General features: G+C 54.2%; 1 protein-coding gene across 1 annotated transcript; it reads right to left on the bottom strand.

Annotated features, from left to right (window-relative positions):
• Positions 1-4,116: 4,116 nt before the first annotated feature.
• ESAM (endothelial cell adhesion molecule) lies at positions 4,117-17,135 on the bottom strand. The gene is made up of 7 exons (XM_038753889.1): positions 17,039-17,135; positions 7,406-7,584; positions 7,122-7,317; positions 6,848-7,003; positions 5,888-6,010; positions 5,454-5,580; positions 4,117-5,049 (listed from the first exon to the last, which is right to left on the bottom strand). Exons 1-7 carry the CDS (start codon positions 17,118-17,120, stop codon positions 4,698-4,700), a joined length of 1,215 nt encoding a protein of 404 aa, XP_038609817.1. The 5' UTR covers positions 17,121-17,135; the 3' UTR covers positions 4,117-4,697.
• Between the last annotated feature and the right edge of the window lie 1,134 nt (positions 17,136-18,269).

Genomic DNA, 18,269 nt, shown 5'->3' with positions numbered 1-18,269 from the left:
AGACACACTGTTGGCACAGTACTGGAAGTTCTTCCTAATTTGTAGCCTTCATCTGTCCTGTTGCAGTCTTCAATCCCTTCTAACCCTCCTCCTTCCACAGAACCCAGTTCAGGCTGTCCCTAGATAGTAACTTCACTGATCTGGAGCCCAAATTAATTGTTCTGCAACACTTCCTATTTGAACGTGAACACTGCTTCCTTTCAACCCTTCCACCAACTTGGAAATGACATGCGCCACACACCTCCCTGTGAGACTGAAAAACAGCGTGGCCCAGTGGTCAGAGCATGGGCCTGGAGTCAGGGGACCTGGGTTCTAATTCCAGCTCTAATCACTCATCTCCTGTGTGACCTTGGGCAAATCACATCTCTGGACCTCAGAGACCTCATCTTTACAATGGGGATTAAGACTGTGAGCCCCAAGTGGGACATGGATGGCATCCAATCTGATTAGTTTGTCTCTACCCCAGCACTTAGTACGGTGTCTGACACATAGTAAGCACTTTACAAATACCATATAAAAAAGATTCCTGGCTCTAAGTTCCACCTTTGCCCCATACTAGGTGCAGAGGGGGTCAGCTGCTAGCTGGCATGACCCAACTGGATGGAGGCTTGCAGAGGAAGTGCTTAGTACAGTGCTCTGCACACAGTAAGCGCTCAATAAGTACAATTGAATAAATGAATAATAGCAGTAGTAGTGGTAATAATAATGCTGAGGATGATGGCATTTGTTAAGCGCTTACTATGCCCCAAGCACCGGGGAAGATACAAGGTCATCAGGTTGTCCCACATGGGGCTCACAGTCTTCACCCCCATTTTACAGATGAGGAACTGAGGCACAGAGAAATTAAGTGACTTGCCCAAAGTCACACAGCTGACAAGTGACAGAACCGGGATTAGAACCCATGACCTCTGGTTCCCAAGCCCAGGCTCTTTCCACTAAGCCAAGCTGGTAATAGTAGCAGTAGTAGTAGTGGTGATAGTAATATTGGTAGTAGTAGTAGCAATTATTGAGTGTCCACTGTGTGTTCTACTCAGTAACTGGAGAGTTCAAAACAATGATGTTTTTCCTGCCCATGAGAAGCTCATGCTCTAACAGCCACACCTGCAAGCAAGGGAGAGGCTGGAGAGGATGAAGATAAAACCAGAAGGTCACCACTTCTTCCGGAGAGGAGATGGTAGGGAAGATGGAGAATAAAACCTTGAATTCGTAGAGTGCTTTTATTGTCCCAAAGGCCTTTCACATCAATAACCTCAGAAGTTACTACTATTGTCCCCCTTTTACAGATGGCTCAGAGGGCTCTAGTGACCTGCCTGACCTGGGATTTGAACCCCGGATCCTAGATCACTTTTAACATGTGTGTAGGGGGGGATCTATTGTGGCTGGCTAGTTGGCTAGTTTCCAACCCTCAGCTGGCCTTAGTCCTCTTTTCTTGTCTCCTCTGGACGGGCCTGGTCCAGAAGACGACTGGGCCTGGGGGGGGGGTATGTGGCTTGATGGCCGGTGGGGGACATCCTAGGGGGGAGGGGAAGGGAGGGGAGGGCAAACTTCACCCCAGGGCTGATAAGACAGTTTCAGAACAGAACGTGTGGTGGGGAGGAATGGGGGGCAGAGGCCAAGCCCCTAGATTGGCCTGCTTTATATTCAGATGAAAAAGATGAAAAACCCTTCGAGGGGAGGGGGAAGGGGGAAGGCTCCCTCCCTGTGTTTGAGTCCAGGTGGCCTCCAAGGGTCCTCGAGGGCTGGAACCCCCTTCCCAACCCTGCCTGTGTCCTGGGGCCCCCAGTCCCTCTCAGAGAGCAGGCCAGGAGAGAGTGAGAAGGGGCCGATCACCCAGGGCGCCCTCCTCACCGCACCCCTGCTGCACCAGCTGAGGGATGGGTGGGCCAGAGGGCTTTCTCTGAGGAGCTACAGCTCAGAGCGTGACCCCCATCCAGGAGGTCTGCCCAGCTGGGGGCTGGGGGCGTTGGAAGGGTGGCTGGAAGTGAGGGCAGGAAGCTGGGCCGGTTGGGGGTGGCCAGGCCATCCTGACCAACAGCACAGAGCTGGGGCTCATCGCCATCCCCCAGGCCTCTATGCCCCCCTACCCACCCCGGGCCTGGCTCCCAAAAGGGGAGAGGGGTGGCCGCACTGAGAGCTTTGTCAGCCCCAGGACTTTGGCGATGAGGGGTTTGGCTGGCACTCTTACCCCCACCCCGCTACCCCCAGCCCCTGAAACCACTCCCCAACTGGGAAATAAAGGGTGGAGGGGGGCAGGGCTCTGTTGGGGGTCAGGGGCTCACGGAGGGGTTGGCTAATCACCAAAATCTTCCCAGAAGTCAGCCCAGAGCATATGATTTGGGGGAAAGAGAGGGGAGACTCCTGGCAGAGGGTAAGCAGGGGGGTTCAGGTATCTGGTTCTTGGGGGGTGGGATTCCGGGGGTGTGAGCAAGGTCTTGGAGTTCCCCCAACCTTCCTTTCCCTTCTCACAGCTCCCAGTTCCTCGCCGAACAGGTCGGGAGGCAGGTGGCCTGGCCACGGACCTGGGGCTGGAGGGACCAGGAGTGACTCTCCGTGACCCCCCACCCTGGTCAGCGGGAACAGCGGGAAGCCAGTCTGGCCTGGGGGTGGGAGAGGTCACCCACCCTTGACTCTCAGCCTTTTCCGGCCCTAAACGGAGCCTGGGGGCGTGGGGTGATAACAATAATAATTATGATATTTATATAGTGCTTACTATGTGCTAAGCTCTGTTCTAAGCGCTGGGGTAGTTACAGGTTATCCCACGTGGGTCTCACAGTCTTAATCCCCATTTGACAGATGAGGAAATTGAGGCACAGAGAAGTTAAGTGACCACCAAGGTCACATAGCAGACAAGTGGGATACAAGGGAGATTTGGCATGCATTTTCCACTGAATACATTCCCTGTGGGTTACGGGTTCGTGTCTTCCCCCAGGCTCCGGACACCAGTCCCTGCTCCCTCCCACCATCTCGGTCATCCCCCCTCCTCCGGCTCCAACAGTAGCTTCCCCCAGAGGACCCCGAGTCCATGGCGACCCCATCAGTAGCTGAGACCCACCCACACTCCCGGCCCCCTCTCCCCAGACAGAACAAGCCCCCAAGGTGGATGAAGAGCTCCCTGCCAACTCTCCACCCCTACCTCAGTCACCAACAGCCTCGACGGGTCTTCCCCTTCTTCTCTTCAGACTGGCCGCTGCCCTCCTTCTCCAGACCCCCTCTTCCTCCTGGATCCTACCCGCTCCGGGTCTCAGTTTCCCCCTGGGAACAGAGGGAAGGAGGAACCCACCCTCCGGAGGAGCCCAGCTGGGCAGAGGTCCCAAGCAGGTGGGCTGGCTAGCAACCCCCACCCCTCTAGCCCCAGCGTCAGAGACAGAGCCAGAACCCCAGAATCCCGAGGCGGCCCTGCTCCGAACCTCAGTTTCCCTTAATAATAATAATAACAATAATAATTGTGGTGGTGGTTAAGTGCTTACTATGTGCCAGGCACTGTTTTAAGTGCTAGAGTAGATACAAGATCCCCCACCCTCTTGTCCCAGCGTCGGAGATGGAGCTGGAACCCCAGAATTCCGAAGTGGTCCTGCTCTAAACCTCAGTTTTCTTTATTAATAACAATAATAATAATAACAATAATAATTGTGGTATTTTTTAAACACTTACTATGCACACTGTCCTAAGCACTAGAGTAAATACAAGATGATTGGGGTGGATGCAGTCCCTGTCCTGCATAGGGCTCACAGTCTTCATCCCCACTTTACAGATGAGGAAACTGAGGCCCAGAGAAGTGAAGCAACTTGCCCAAGGTCACAAAGCAGACAAGTGGCGGAGTCAGGATTAGAGCCCATGATCTTCTGACTCCCAGGACTGTTCTCTAGCCACTAGGCCATACTGCTTCTACTATGGAGTGGCCGCTGCCCTGCGGGGAGAAACCCCTCTGGATGGGGTGGGGAGGGAATAGGTCAGAAAGAGGCGGCCACCCGAGAGAGATGATGATGATGGTGATGATGGTATTTGTTATGTGCCAAGCACTGTTCTAAACACTCAGATACATACAAGATGATCAGATTGTCCCACAGTCTTAATCCCCATTTTACAGATGATGTAACTGAGGCCCAGAGAAGTGAATTGACTTGCCCAAAGTCACCCAGCAGACAAATAACAGAGGGGGATTAGAACCCACATCCTCTGACTCCCAAGCCCAGGCTCTTGCCACTAAACTACGCTCTCCGCCTGGGGTCTACGCCCACCTCTCCTCCCCACCGAGGAATCTGGCTGGGGGAAGGGATGGCTCTCATCCCAGATCCCCAAAAATGGGGCAGGGGGCGGAGAGCGCAGCCTTGTCTATCACTTGCCATACAAACCTGACGCGCGTCTTTATTGACTTTTACACCAAAAAATCACAATTCAAATTTGTACATAAGCCACTCCCCACCACGTGCCTGGCTACCCGCAACTTAGGAACACCAGTGCCCCAAGCCCACAGGAAAGGGCAGGAAGGGAATGGGGGCCAGTGAGGGTGGGGGGCGGAGAAGACCCCCTCCCCCAAGGTGGGCTCACCGTGGGTCAGCCCCCAGCCCTGCTCTTACCATCCTGGCGGCGTTTCAGCTTCAGCCCCACAGAGCCCCCGGGCCTCCCGATGCCAACCCCTGCTGACCCCTGGTGACCCCTTTCCAGGGAGAAAGGTCAGAGGGGCCGGAGGGGAGGGGTCACACCAAGGAGCCCGCCTGGCTTTGGGCGGGCACCATGACGGGCACGGCGCCCATGCGGGTGAGGGCGGAGGCTGGGGTTGGGGTTGGGGCCGGGGCCGGGGCAGGGGCTAGGGAAGAGGTGGGGGTCGCCGATGGGGGCCGCGGCCCGACTGTCCTGGGTGGTCCGGGGGGCATCAGGGCTTGGCTGGAGAGACTGGGTGTGGGGGTGAAGGTGCCAGGCCGGGGGTTGGCAGGTCCGTGGGGAGGCCGGAGGGCGCGGGCGGAGGTCACAGACGACAGGGTCCCGTTCTTGGACAGAGTGTCTGACCCCTTGGGCCAGGGCAGTGTCCGAGGCGCCGACGCATCCTCCCTGTGGGGCCAGGGCGATGGAGCATCAACCTACCCTCTGCCCACCCCGGTCTCATCCCTTCTCAATCCAGCTCCTCTCACCCTCTCACCCCCGCCCACCCCAGCCTCACCCCTTCCCAATCCATCTCCTCCCACCCTCTCACCCCCTGCCCACCCCGGCATCTCCCCTTCACAGTCCAGCTCCTACCCCCTATCCCCCGCCCCCTGCCCAAACCGACCTCACCTGTTCCCAATCCAACTCCTCCCACCCTCCCGCCACCTGCCCAACCAGGCCCTTTCCCCTCTCAGCCCGGCTTCTCCCACTCCCCATCTCTCCAGCACTTTAACGAGGAGGGGGTCTGGTCCTCCCATAGCCCCACTCCCTCGGATCTGCGGGAGAGAGGTCGGGGGGATCACGAGACTCACTTGATGTCGTTGGCCGGCTCATCCTGAGCCTTCTTCCGCCGTCCATACAGGAGGGCCAGTCCGGCCAGCAGCCCCAGTCCGATGGCAGTACCCACAACGGCGCCAGTCACCATGGCCACCCCCGGCTCTGGAAGGACCACGGGATCAGGCCAGGCCACCCTGGACACCCCAGGGGCTCCGGGATGTGGAGGGGAGTGGGGTCTCCATACAGGAAGGCAGGGGCCCACAGCCACCCCAAGAGAGAGAGGAGGAGTCTCTCTTCATTCAGTGCCCATCCCGTCCCTGCCCCATGCAGGGTCTCACGACCACCCAGTCCCACCCACCGGTCCCTGGCCATCCCCCACGGTCACCCCCACCCCACTTGGGGACCTCCAGCCACCCCAGACCCTCCAGGCTTTCCCAGGCCGTGCTCCTGGCCCGCTCCCTTCACTGACCGGGGATGACCTCCAGGGTCAGGTTACACTGGGCACTGCCCAACTGGTTGGCTGCGGTGCAGATGTAGACTCCGGACATGGCAGCAGAGAGGTTGGTGAGGGTCAGGGAGCCGCGGACGGAGTCTGCGGACACGGACCAGCAGGACTGTCACCTGCCAGCCCGAATGGTCCCGTCCCTCGGGCCACCCCACCGCCTACTCTCAGGGGAAGAGTGGGCAGGAGTTGGGATTCCTGCCCCCGTCCCCATCCTTGCCTTTCTCCTCTCCAGGCCTCGGTTTCTCTAGGAACCACGCGGAGGGAGATATGGGTCCCCACTGGCATCCTGGACAGGGACGAGGGAGGTCTTCCCCAACTAGGCCCTCATTTCCTCTTCTCTCACCCCTTTCCACGTCGCCCTTGTACATGGATTTACTCCCTTTATTCACTCCACCCTCAGCCCCACAGCACTAATACACATATCTGTAATTTATTAAGAAGCAGCGTGGCTCAGTGGAAAAGAGCCTGGGCTTTGGAGTCGGACGTCACGGGTTCAAATCCTGGCTCTGCCAATTGTCAGCTGTGTGACTTTGGGCACGCCACTTAACTTCTCTGTGCCTCAGTTACCTCATCTGTAAAATGGGGATGAAGACTGTGAGTCGCACGTGGGACAACCTGATCACCTTGTATCCTCCCCAGCGCTTAGAACAGTGCTTTGCACATATTAAGCGCTTAATAAATGCCATTATTATTATTATTATTTATATTCATGTCTGTCTCCTTCTCTAGGCTGTAAGCTCCTTGTGGGCCAGGAACGTGTCTACCAATTTAGTTGTATTGCTCTCCCAAGCGCTTAAGTACCATGCTCTGCCCGCGGTAAGTGCTCAATAAATACAACTGATTGATTGAGGAGAGGGTTATTGAGGGCAGAGGCTCCCTCGGTGCCCACCCGGTGTCCCCCCCAGGTACCCACAGACCCCCTACCTTGGGCAGGCGGGAAGAAGACTTGGGGAGCCGGTGAGGAGCGCTCCCATTGGTACTGAGGGCTCGGTTTGCTTCTGGTCGACGAGCAGTTCAGAGTCACGTTGGCACCCAAGCGGGGAGTGCTAAGGAGCCGGCACGAGGGCGTAGTCGGGGGCACTGGTGAAGGGGGAGCGGGAGGTCAGGTGACTGGCAGTTCTGCCCCAGGGCTTCCAGCCCCCCCAGCCCACCATCGGTGTGTGTGTGGGGGGTCTATGGGGAAGGGGCCTTCACTCACCCAGCACGTTGAGCTTCAGGGTGCTGATTCCCTCTAGCGCCTCGACCCCTGGCAGATTGACGGAACAGCCATACTCTCCTGAGTCGTACTCCCTCAGGTCCCTCAGTTTCAAGGACACGTTTCGGGAGGGCATGGGGTGGGCCAGTGAGACGCGGGCATCGAAGGGGGTCAACACCTTGTTAATGTAGGTCAGCAGCTGGGGGAAGAGGCGACCCACCGTGAGCATCTCGCCCCCAACCACCACCCTCCCCTCTCCTGGCTTGGGCTCACCATCCCCTTCTCACCTGCAAGGAGCCGTTGTACGGGCGCTGGAGGAACCAGATGACCACGGGCACTTCCTCCCCGCCGGGGGCCGGGCCGCCGCTCAGTGTGTACCAGGCTGGGAGCACCGCCCCCTGACCCTCCACCGCCTCTACCAGTGGGCGCCCCATGTGTATTGTCATCTTGGTCCCCGCCGAGGGAGCTGGGAGGGGGTGGTATGAGGGAGGGAGGAATAATAATAATAATAATTGTGGTATTTGTTAAGCGCTTACCATGTACCAAACACTGTTCTAAGCACTGGGGTACTTTCCAAGTGCTTAGTACAGTACTCTGCAACAGGAAGCACTCCCCTCTCCACAGCACCTGTATATGTGTTTGTACATATTTATTACTCCATTTATTTTACTTGTACATATTTACTATTCTATTTATTTTGTTAATGATGTGCATTTAGCTTTAATTCTATTTGTTCTGACGACTTGACACCTGTCCACGTTTTGTTTCGTTGTCTGTCTCTCCCTTCTAGACTGTGAGCCCGTTGTTGGGTAGGGACCGTCTCTACATGTTGCCGACTTGTACTTCCCAAGCGCTTTGTACAGTGCTCTGCACACAGTAAGTGCTCAATAAATACGATTGAATGAATGGATGAATAAATTTGAATGAATGAATGAATGGGGTAGCTACAAGGTAATTAGGCTGGACACAGTCCATGTAGCTCATGGGGCTAACAATCTTGATCCCCATTTTCCATAGGAGGTCACTGAGGCCCAGAGAAGTGAAGTGACTTGCTCAAGGTCACACGGCAGACAGGCGGCGGAGCTGGGATTAGAACCCATGACCTCTGACTCCCAAGTCTGTGCTTTTTCCATTAGGCTGTGCTGGGTCAGAGGGGGAGCCGTCCCCCCAACCCCTGCTCCCCAGACTTCATCCTGACCCCTTCTCTGGGATCATGAGGGAAAGCGACCCCAGCAGAGCTCCCAAAATCATCGTGAATAAAAGGGGGAGCCGGAGGACCCGGGTTCGAGTTTGACCCGTCCCCGTTAGCCTGCAGTGGGACTGTGGGCGAGTCAATTAACTTCTCTGCATCTCAGTTTTTCCATCTGTAAAGTGGGGGTGATAATACCTGCCCTGTGACCCTACCTCACAGGGGTGTTTTGAGGGTTGAAATGAACTAGTTAATGTGAGAGTGCTTTGGGGTTTAAAAGCGCTATAGCAAATCCCAGCATTTAGAACAGTGCCTGGCACATAGTGAGTGCTTAACAAAAACCATACTAATAATTATAATATACTATATTAGTAATAATATGCTATGATATAGTACAATGTGATATATTGTAATATTATAATAATAATACCATAATTATAATTATGGTATTTGTTAAGGGCTTACTATGTGCCAGGCACCTACTAAGCACAGGGGTGGATACAAGCCAGTCAGATCAGGCTCAGTTCCTGTTCCACGTGGGGCCCACGGTCTCGATCCCCATTTTACAGATGAGGGAACTGAGGTGCAGAGAAGTGAACTGAGTCACCCAAGGTCACACAGCAGACATGGGGAGGAGCGGGGATTAGAACCCATGACCTTCTGACTCCCAGGGCCATGCTCTATTCACTATACCATGCTGCTTCTCAAGCCAGCCCCCCCTCACCGCCCCCCCATACCTCCCGCATCGACTTGACCCCCCTGTCCTTCCCCATGGAGCCCCCTGGGCACAGGGGCCGCTCCACTTGGCACATTAGTATTGACCCCCAAATGAGAACCTTCTCACTGGGCCTCCATCTCGCCTATCTCGCTTCCAACTCCTGGCCCATGTCCTGCCTCTAATAATAATAATAATGATAATAATAATAATAATAATAACAACATTTATTAAGCACTTACTATGTGCAAAGCACTGTTCTAAGTGCTAGAGAGGTTACAAGGTGATCAGGTTGTCCCACGGGGGGCTCACAGTCTTCATCCCCATTTTCCAGATGAGGTAACTGAGGCACAGAGAAGTGAAGTGACTTGCCCAAACTCACACAGCTGACAATTGGTGGAGCCGGGATTAGAACCCAGGACCTCTGACTCCAAAGCCCATGCTCTTTCCACTGAGCCAAGCTGCTTCTCTGGCCTGGAATGCCCTCCCTCCTCAAATCCAACAATCATCCTCCTCCCCTTCAAAGCCTTACTGAAGGCCCATCTGCTCCAAGAGGCCTTCCAAGATTAAGCTCCACTTTTCCTCATCTCCCACTCCCTCCCTTCCCCCTCTCCTCATCCTACAGCACTTACTTATAGATCTGTCATTTTATTTATTTATTCATTCATTCGTTCATTCAATCGTATTTATTGAGTGCTTACTGTGTGCAGAGCACTGTAATAATAATAATGATGGTATTTGTTAACTGCTTACTATGTGCAAAGCACTGTTCTAAGCGCTGGGGTGGTTACAAGGTGATCAGGTTGTCCCACAGGGGGCTCACAGTCTTCATCCCCATTTTACAGATGAGGTAACTGAGGTAAGTGAAGCGACTTGCCCAAAGTCACACAGCTGACAATTGGCAGAGCCAGGATTTGAACCCATGACCTCTGACTCCAAAGCCCGTGCTCTTCGCTCGGGAAGTACAATTCAGCAACAAAGAGAGACAATCCCTCCCCACCAAGGGCTCACAATCTAGAAATTATATAATAATAATAATGGCATTTGGTAAGCGCTTACTATGTGCAAAGCACTGTTCTAAGTGCTGGGGGGATAGAAGGTGATCAGGTTGTCCCACGTGGGGCTCACAGTCTTCTTCCCCATTTTGCAGATGAGGTAACTGAGGCTCAGAGAAGTTAAGTGATTTGCCCAAGGTCACACAGGAGACACATGGCGGAGTCGGGATTAGAACCCATGACCTCTGACACCCAAGCCTGTGTTCTTTCCACTGAGCCACGCTGCTGATATCGACACCTGTTAATTTGTACTGATGCCTGCAGCTCGTTGTGGGCAGGGACTGTCACTCTTTGTTGCTGTATTGTACTTTCTCGACCGCTTAGTACAGTGCTCTGCACACGCTCAAGAAATACGATTGAGTGAATGAGCCTCGAGGAGCCCCCGTCCCCTTCCCGGGGGCTGGCTCAGGTTCTGTCCTCTCCCAGCCCCCCGCCTCCAAAGGGCGCAGTAGTGGGGATCATCATCATCAATCGTATTTATTCATCATCATCATCATCATCAATCGTATTTATTGAGCCCTTACTATGTGCAGAGCACTGTACTAAGCGCTTGGGAAGTACAAATTGGCAACATATAGAGACAGTCCCTACCCAACAGTGGGCTCACAGTCTAAAAGGGGGAGACAGAGAACAAAACCAAACATACTAAAAAAATAAAAAAAATAGAATAGATATGTACAAATAAAATAAATAAATAGAGTAAAAAAAAAATGTACAAACATATATATTGAGCGCTTACTGTGTGCAGAGCACTGTACTAAGCGCTTGGGAAGTACAAGTTGGCAACATATAGAGACAGTCCCTACCCAACACTGGGCTCACAGTCTAAAAGGGGGAGACAGAGAACAAAACCAAACATACTAATAGAATAAAATAAATAGAATAGATATGTACAAATAAAATAAATAAATAAATAGAGTAAAAAAAAATTTACAAACATATATATTGAGCGCTTATTGTGTGCAGAGCACTGTACTCAGCGCTTGGGAAGTACAAGTTGGCAACATCTAGAGACAGTCCCTACCGAATACTGGGCTCACAGTCTAAAAGGGGGAGACAGAGAACAAAACCAAACATACTAATAAAATAAAATAAATAGAATAGATATGTACAAATAAAATAGAGTAAAAAAAATGTACAAACATATATATTGAGCGCTTACTGTGTGCAGAGCACTGTACTAAGCGCTTGGGAAGTACAAGTTGGCAACATATAGAGACAGTCCCTACCCAACACTGGGCTCACAGTCTAAAAGGGGAGACAGAGAACAAAACCAAACATACTAACAAAATAAAATAAATCCGGGGCAGAGCTCCCGTTACCCATTAAGGCGCCGGTTTCGGTTACCTCTCCCCTCTAGGGGGGAAGGAGGGAGTCAAAGAAGGGGGACAGTGGGGGAGGGGGCATCGTAGGAGGGGGTGCACCTCCTCTTTCACCGGACCGCCTAGGCCCCTAAATGTTCGGGTCTCCACGGTTCAAACCAGGAATAAAATCAGGGTGATCAGGATCAAAATCAGAGTGCTTGGCCCGTGGAGACCCGGCGGGGGGAAGGGGGCCGTGGATTGGAGCTGCAGCCCCCCGATAGTGCCCTCCTCCTGCCCCCCACTCTCCTCCATCGAAGATTTTTGTTCTGACGACTTGACACCTGTCCACAGGTTTGGTTTTGTTGTCTGTCTCCCCCTTCTAGACTGTGAGCCCGTTGTTGGGTAGGGACCGTCTCTGTATGTTGCCGACTTGCACTTCCCAAGCGCTTAGTACAGTGCTCTGCACACAGTAAGCGCTCAATAAATACGATTGAATGAATGAATGAAAGATTAGCCCCCGGCCGAGCCTCCTTGGCCAAAGAAAGGCGGAGATTTTCCTCTCACACTCCTCCCCCTCCCCATCCCCCCCCGCCTTACCTCCTTCCCCTCCCCACAGCACCTATATATATGGATATATGTTTGTACGTATTTATTACTCTATTTAGTTATTTTATTTGTACATATTTATTCTATTTATTTTATTTTGTTAATGTTTTGTTTTGTTCTCTGTCTGCCCCTTCTAGACTGTGAGCCCACTGTTGGGTAGGGACCGTCTCTGTATGTTGCCGACTTGCACTTCCCAAGCGCTTAGTACAGTGCTCTGCAAACAGTAAGCGCTCAATAAATACGATTGAGTGAATGAATGAAAGATTAGCCCCCGGCCGAGCCTCCTTGGCCAAAGAAAGGCGGAGATTTTCCTCTCACACTCCTCCCCCTCCCCATCCCCCCCGCCTTACCTCCTTCCCCTCCCCACAGCACCTATATAAATGGATATATGTTTGTACGTATTTATTACTCTATTTAGTTATTTTATTTGTACATATTTATTCTATTTATTTTATTTTGTTAATATGTTTTGTTTTGTTCTCTGTCTGCCCCTTCTAGACTGTGAGCCCACTGTTGGGTAGGGACCGTCTCTGTATGTTGCCGACTTGCACTTCCCAAGCGCTTAGTACAGTGCTCTGCAAACAGTAAGCGCTCAATAAATACGATTGAGTGAATGAATGAAAGATTAGCCCCCGGCCGAGCCTCCTTGGCCAAAGAAAGGCGAAGATTTTCCTCTCACACTCTTCCCCCTCCCCATCCCCCCGGCTTTACCTCCTTCCCCCTCCCCACAGCACCTGTATATATGGATATACGTTTGTACGTATTTAGTACTCTAGTTATTTTATTTGTACATATTTATTCTATTTATTTTATTTTCTTAATATGCTTTGTTTTGTTCTCTGTCTCCCCCTTCTAGACTGTGAGCCCACTGTTGGGTAGGGACCGTCTCTAGATGTTGCCAACTTGTACTTCCCAAGCGCTTAGTACAGTGCTCTGCACACAGTAAGCGCTCAATAAATACGATTGAGTGAATGAATGAAAGATTAGCCCCCGGCCGAGCCTCCTTGGCCAAAGAAAGGCGGAGATTTTCCTCTCACACTCCTCCCCCTCCCCATCCCCCCGGCTTTACCTCCTTCCCCTCCCCACAGCACCTGTATATATGGATATACGTTTGTACGTATTTATTACTCATTTATTTAGTTATTTTATTTGTACATATTTATTCTATTTATTTTATTTTGTTAATATGTTTTGTTTTGTTCTCTGTCTCCCCCTTCTAGACTGTGAGCCCACTGTTGCGTAGGGACCGTCCCTAGATGTTGCCCACTTGTACTTCCCAAGCACTTAGTACACTGCTCTGCACACCGTAAGTGCTCAACAAATACGATTGAATGAATGAATGAATGAATTTAGGGGCTGGGTGTCAGCCGGGTGAAGTGGCACCCAGGGCCAGCTTTTGGCGGGATCTTCTCTGAGGGCTTCACCTGGACTAATTCGGGGCCCTGGGAGTCAAAAGGACCCGGGTTCTAATCCTGCTCCTCCACTTGTCTGCTGGGGGACCTTAGAAAGTCACTTCACTTCTCTGGGCCTCAGTTTCCTCATCTATAAAATGAGGATTGAGACTTTTAGCCCCACGTGGGAAAGGGAAGGTGTCCAAACAGAGGGGCTTGTATCCACCCCAGCGCTTAGTACAGTGCCTGGCCCAAAGTAAGTGCTTAACAAATACCATAGTTATTATTACTATTATTCTCTGTGCCTCAGTTTCCTCATCTGTTAAATGGGGATTGAGACTTTTAGCCCCACGTGGGACAGGGACTGTGCCCAACCCGATTGGCTTGTATACACCCCAGTGCTTAGTACAGTGTCTGGTACATAGTAAGCACTTAACAAATACCATCATTATTTTATTATTATTTTCAGGATTGGATTTTCTTTCTCGGCAGCCAGGCCGTGAGCAGGGGCGTGGGGAAGGGTATCCCAGGCGAGGTGATCCGGGAGTTCTGACCATACTGTGAAGAGGGGGTCAGGGTGGGTCTAGAAATCAGGACCCTCCCCGCCCTGGGCCTCGGTTTCTCGGCCGCCTCTTCCCTGTTTGGGCAGAGTGGCCGCTCGGATGGAGTTGGTGGCGAGGCCGGATACTCCCATTTTATCTGGATCCCAGAGGGCTCTGAAGGGAGGGAAGGAAGGGGAGAGAGCGGATACTCGCTCCCCCCCTCACCCTTGTTTTCAGCAGCCCCCACCCCTTCCTCAGCATCCCTATCGCCCCCCTTCTCCGCTTCCTGAAGGCGTCTGGGCAGGAGGGGCAGGAAGCCAAGGCCGGGGCGATAACTCCGAAGACAATGGGGTAGGGGGAAACAAGACGTGACAGGAGAACCCCTCCTCACTCCTGGCCGGAAACAATCCCAGCCTCAAGGAACTCAGCCCCCCCACGACCCCCCAGCGCCAGCCCAATCCCAGCCTCTCCCTGGTAGGCCTTCTCTAGCCTTGCTGGGATGGGGAGGGGTTTCCCCCGGATTGTTCCAGGATCCGGGCAGGATGGGGGGTAGAGGTCTTATGACCTGGATGGAGGAGGTGAGGGTTCGCCCCAACCCTCAGTTTCCCTTCTTTGTCCTCTGGAGAGGGGCGGTGTCAGGGGGCTGGGGGCGTCTTTCTTAACCAACTCCCGTTACTCTGCTGGGCAAAAAGGCCTGCGGCCTTCTCCAGTTCTTGCCCTCTCGCACTCTTGCCAGGCAACAGGGCCTCAGTGTCCCCTCTTGAAGAGTGGGCTGTTCGGATGGGGGCAGGGGGTGCCACCCGGCTGTCTCCCCCGGGACCCCTCTCCCCCGGGGGATGGGGGTCGCGAGGGGGGCTAGGGTTAGACGTGCACCCCCCAACTCCCTGCCCGCAGGATGGCCAGGAACTGGAGAAAGGGGTTCTGATCCCAGGTGTGGGGGATCACGGCGCCCCTCAGCAGCACAGAGGGGAGAGGGGCTTTAAGGCCTCGGGATTGGGGGAGGGACTGGGGGCTTAATGCTCCGACCCCCCCCCCACCCCGCCCTCTGGTCCCAGGGGGTCCTGGCCGGGAAAGCGCAGCCCCCGCCCCGCACCCGGCTATTTTTAGCCTCTGCTTTGCTCTGGGAACCCGCCGCTTCTCACGCCCTGGGGGCAGCGCCGCTAGAGTCCCAGCGGGGGGTGGGGGACAATGGGGGGCCACCCGGTCGGAGCCGAACCTAACCGGGCCATGAGCCCCCCTTTCGCCCCCTTTTCCTGGCCTGCAGGGGTTCTCTAACACCCCCCCACCACCACCACCACCAACGCACCCATCCATCCCTTCTGCTCACAGTAATAATAATAATTATTATTATGGTATTTGTTAAGCGCTTACTAGGTGTCAAGTCCTCTTCTAAGCGCTGGGGTAGATCCAAGGTAATCAGGTTGGACACCTGATTAAGGCTCACACTCTTAATGGTCCCTTCCTCTCGGTTTATGGAGACTTTCTAAGTCCGGGGGAGCCCTCGGGGGCGGGGGAGCTAGGGGGTCCGGGGCCCGAGAAACGGGTAGAGAAGCAGCGTGGCTTAGTGGAAAGAGCACGGGCTTGGGTCGTGGGTTCTAATCCCACTCCGCCACTCGTCAGCTTTGTAAAAGACTTTGGGCAAATCACTTCACTTCTCTGGGCCTCATCTCCCTCATCTGTAAAATGGCGATTAAGACTGTGAGCCCCGCCTGATCACCTTGTATCCACCCCGGCGCTTAGGATAGTGCTTGGCACATGGTAAGCGCTTAACAAATCCCATCATTAATTAACCGGGGGCCGGGAAACCGGTCTGTCATCATTAGGCCGGGAGCCGCCTCTCAGGGGAAGGTGGGGAGTATTGGGGAGGGGGCGAGAATATGTTGCCAATTTGTACTTCCCAAGCGCTTAGTACAGTGCTCTGCACACAGTAAGCGCTCAATAAATACGATTGATGATGATGATGATGACCCGGCAGGTCGCGATACCCTGGGCCAGGCCCTCCCACCCTCTTCAGGGCTTCAAAGCTGTGGGCGGGGGGCAACGGGATGGAGGGAGAAAGGGGGCTTGCTCCCCCCATCACAAGCCTCCCCTCTCCCCTTTCCTCAGCCCGGTGGGGGACAGAGCCCTAAACCGCGTTAGGCGGGGCTGAAGACCCCCGAGATCAGCAGGAACGAACAAAGGGCGCTTGGCTCAGTGGAAAGAGCCCGGGCTTGGGAGTCAGAGGTCATGGGTTCTAATTCCGACTCTGCCACTTGTCAGGTGTGTGACTTCGGGCCAGTCACTTCACTTCTCTGGGCCTGTTACCTCCTCTGTCAAATGGGGATGAAGACCGAGAGCCCCACGTGGGATAACCTGATTATCTTGTATCCCCCCAGCGCTTAGAACAGTGCTTGGCACAGGGTAAGCCATCATCAGTAGTCTTAGTCCTCTCCCGGCCGGTCAGCGGAATCCCCCCACGCCTCACACCTTCGTCCATCGAGATGGGGAGGGGGTGACTCTGGGGAGAAAAGAAAACTCCAGATGCTACCCTGGTGCGAAAGCCCCGGGAATTCCCGGGGGTGGGTGGCATCTCCCGGGCCCCCCTGGGGTGGGGTTATAAGCCTTTAAGCTCTTTATCTGGTTTCTCATCCCGGAGCTCAGCTCATCAGACCCGCCGCGAGGCAGGGGCGGGGAGGGGGGCCTTTAACCCGGGTGCTGCCGGACACCCCAAAACCCTGGCCTCTCCTCGGGCCGCGAAGAGGGGAGGCTCTGGGGACGCACGGTTGGGGAAACTGAGGCGCGGCCAAAAGGAGCAAATCTCAAGCAACCGACCGTCTCCCCCTTTCTAGACTGTGAGCCCACTGTTGGGTAGGGACCGTCTCTATATGTTGCCACCTTGTACTTCCCAAGCGCTTAGTACGGTGCTCTGCACACAGTAAGCGCTCAATAAATACGATTGATTGACCCTAGACCCCCGGCGCAGTGAGTCCCCAGATTCTGAGCCCCCTCACCCTCCGCCCCCCAAACTCTGGGGTCCCCGGCCCCTCTCCCCCCTCCCTCGGGTCCAGGATTCTAGGGATCCGGAGCCCCCTTCCCCTCGGCCTCCTCCCCCTCTGGGCCCACCCGAGGCCGGACTCACCCAGCAGGGTCAAGCCCAGACCCAAAAGCGGGAACAGGAACCGAGGCGCCCGGGGCCGAGGGGGGCTGGGATGGGGGTCCATGGGGGGGGAGAGGGGAGGGGTCACAGCTCGGGGCGCATCCGGGGGGCGTCGGGGCCAGGGGTCCGCTTCCCGGGATCGCGCCGTCCTGGACCCCGGAGTCCGAGGAGCGGACACTGACCCTGACACTGACGGCTGCGGCGGCCCAGCCCCGGGAGGGCGGGGACCAGGCTAAAAGGGGCGGTGCCTGCCTAATGAGGGGGCGTCCATCCCCCTGACTCCCAAGGGGACACCACCCCCCGCCCTTAGGCTGCTGCCCGGAGAGTCCCTGACCCCCTGGGAGACGGACAAACGGACCATTGGGGCCTTAATCGGCGAGGACTTCCCGGGGGAGGAAGCCAACCAACTTGGAATAATGGTTAGATTACGGGCCTGGTAACAGTAATGATGTTATTTGTTAAGCGCTTACTATGTGCAAAGCACCGTTCCAAGCGCTGGGGGGATACAAGGTGATCAGGTTGTCTCACGGGGGGGCTCACAGTTTTCATCCCCATTTTCCAGATGAGGGAACTGAGGCACAGAGAAGTGATTTGCCCAAAGTCACACAGCTGACAGGTGGCGGAGCCGGGATTTGAACCCATGACCTCTGACTCCAAAGCCCGGGTTCTTTCCACTGAGCCACGCTGCTTCTCTAACTTGTCACGATTTAGAAGGTCGTGGGTTCTAATTCCGAATCCACCACTGGTCCACTGTGTGACCTTGGGCGAGTCACTTCCCTTCTCTGGGCCCATTACCTCGTCTGTAAAATAGGGATTGAGACTGTGAACCCCACATGGGACAGGGACTTTGTCCAACTCTGCTTGTATCCATCCCAGCGGTTAGTAGAGTGCCTGGCACATAGTAAGCGCTTAAAAAAACGCTTACTATGGTAAGCATCATCATGGCTCAGTGGATAGAGCACAGGCTTTGGAGTCAGAGGTCATGGGTTCAAATCCACACTCTGCCAATTGTCAGCTGTGTGACTTTGGGCAAGTCGCTTCACGTCTCTGTGCCTCAGTTACCTCATCTGTAAAATGGGGATGAAGACTGTGAGCCCCCTGCGGGACAACCTGATCACCTTGTAACCTCCCCAGCGCTTAGAACAGTGCTTTGCACATAGTAAGCGCTTAATAACTGCCATCATTATTATTACTAAATAAGAACATCATCATT

The sequence above is a fragment of the Tachyglossus aculeatus genome, chromosome 11 (genome assembly GCF_015852505.1).
Source record: "Tachyglossus aculeatus isolate mTacAcu1 chromosome 11, mTacAcu1.pri, whole genome shotgun sequence".
Lineage (NCBI taxonomy): Eukaryota > Metazoa > Chordata > Mammalia > Monotremata > Tachyglossidae > Tachyglossus > Tachyglossus aculeatus.
The sequence above is the reverse complement of the archived record's forward strand: the minus strand, read 5'-3'. Positions and strand labels throughout refer to the sequence as shown.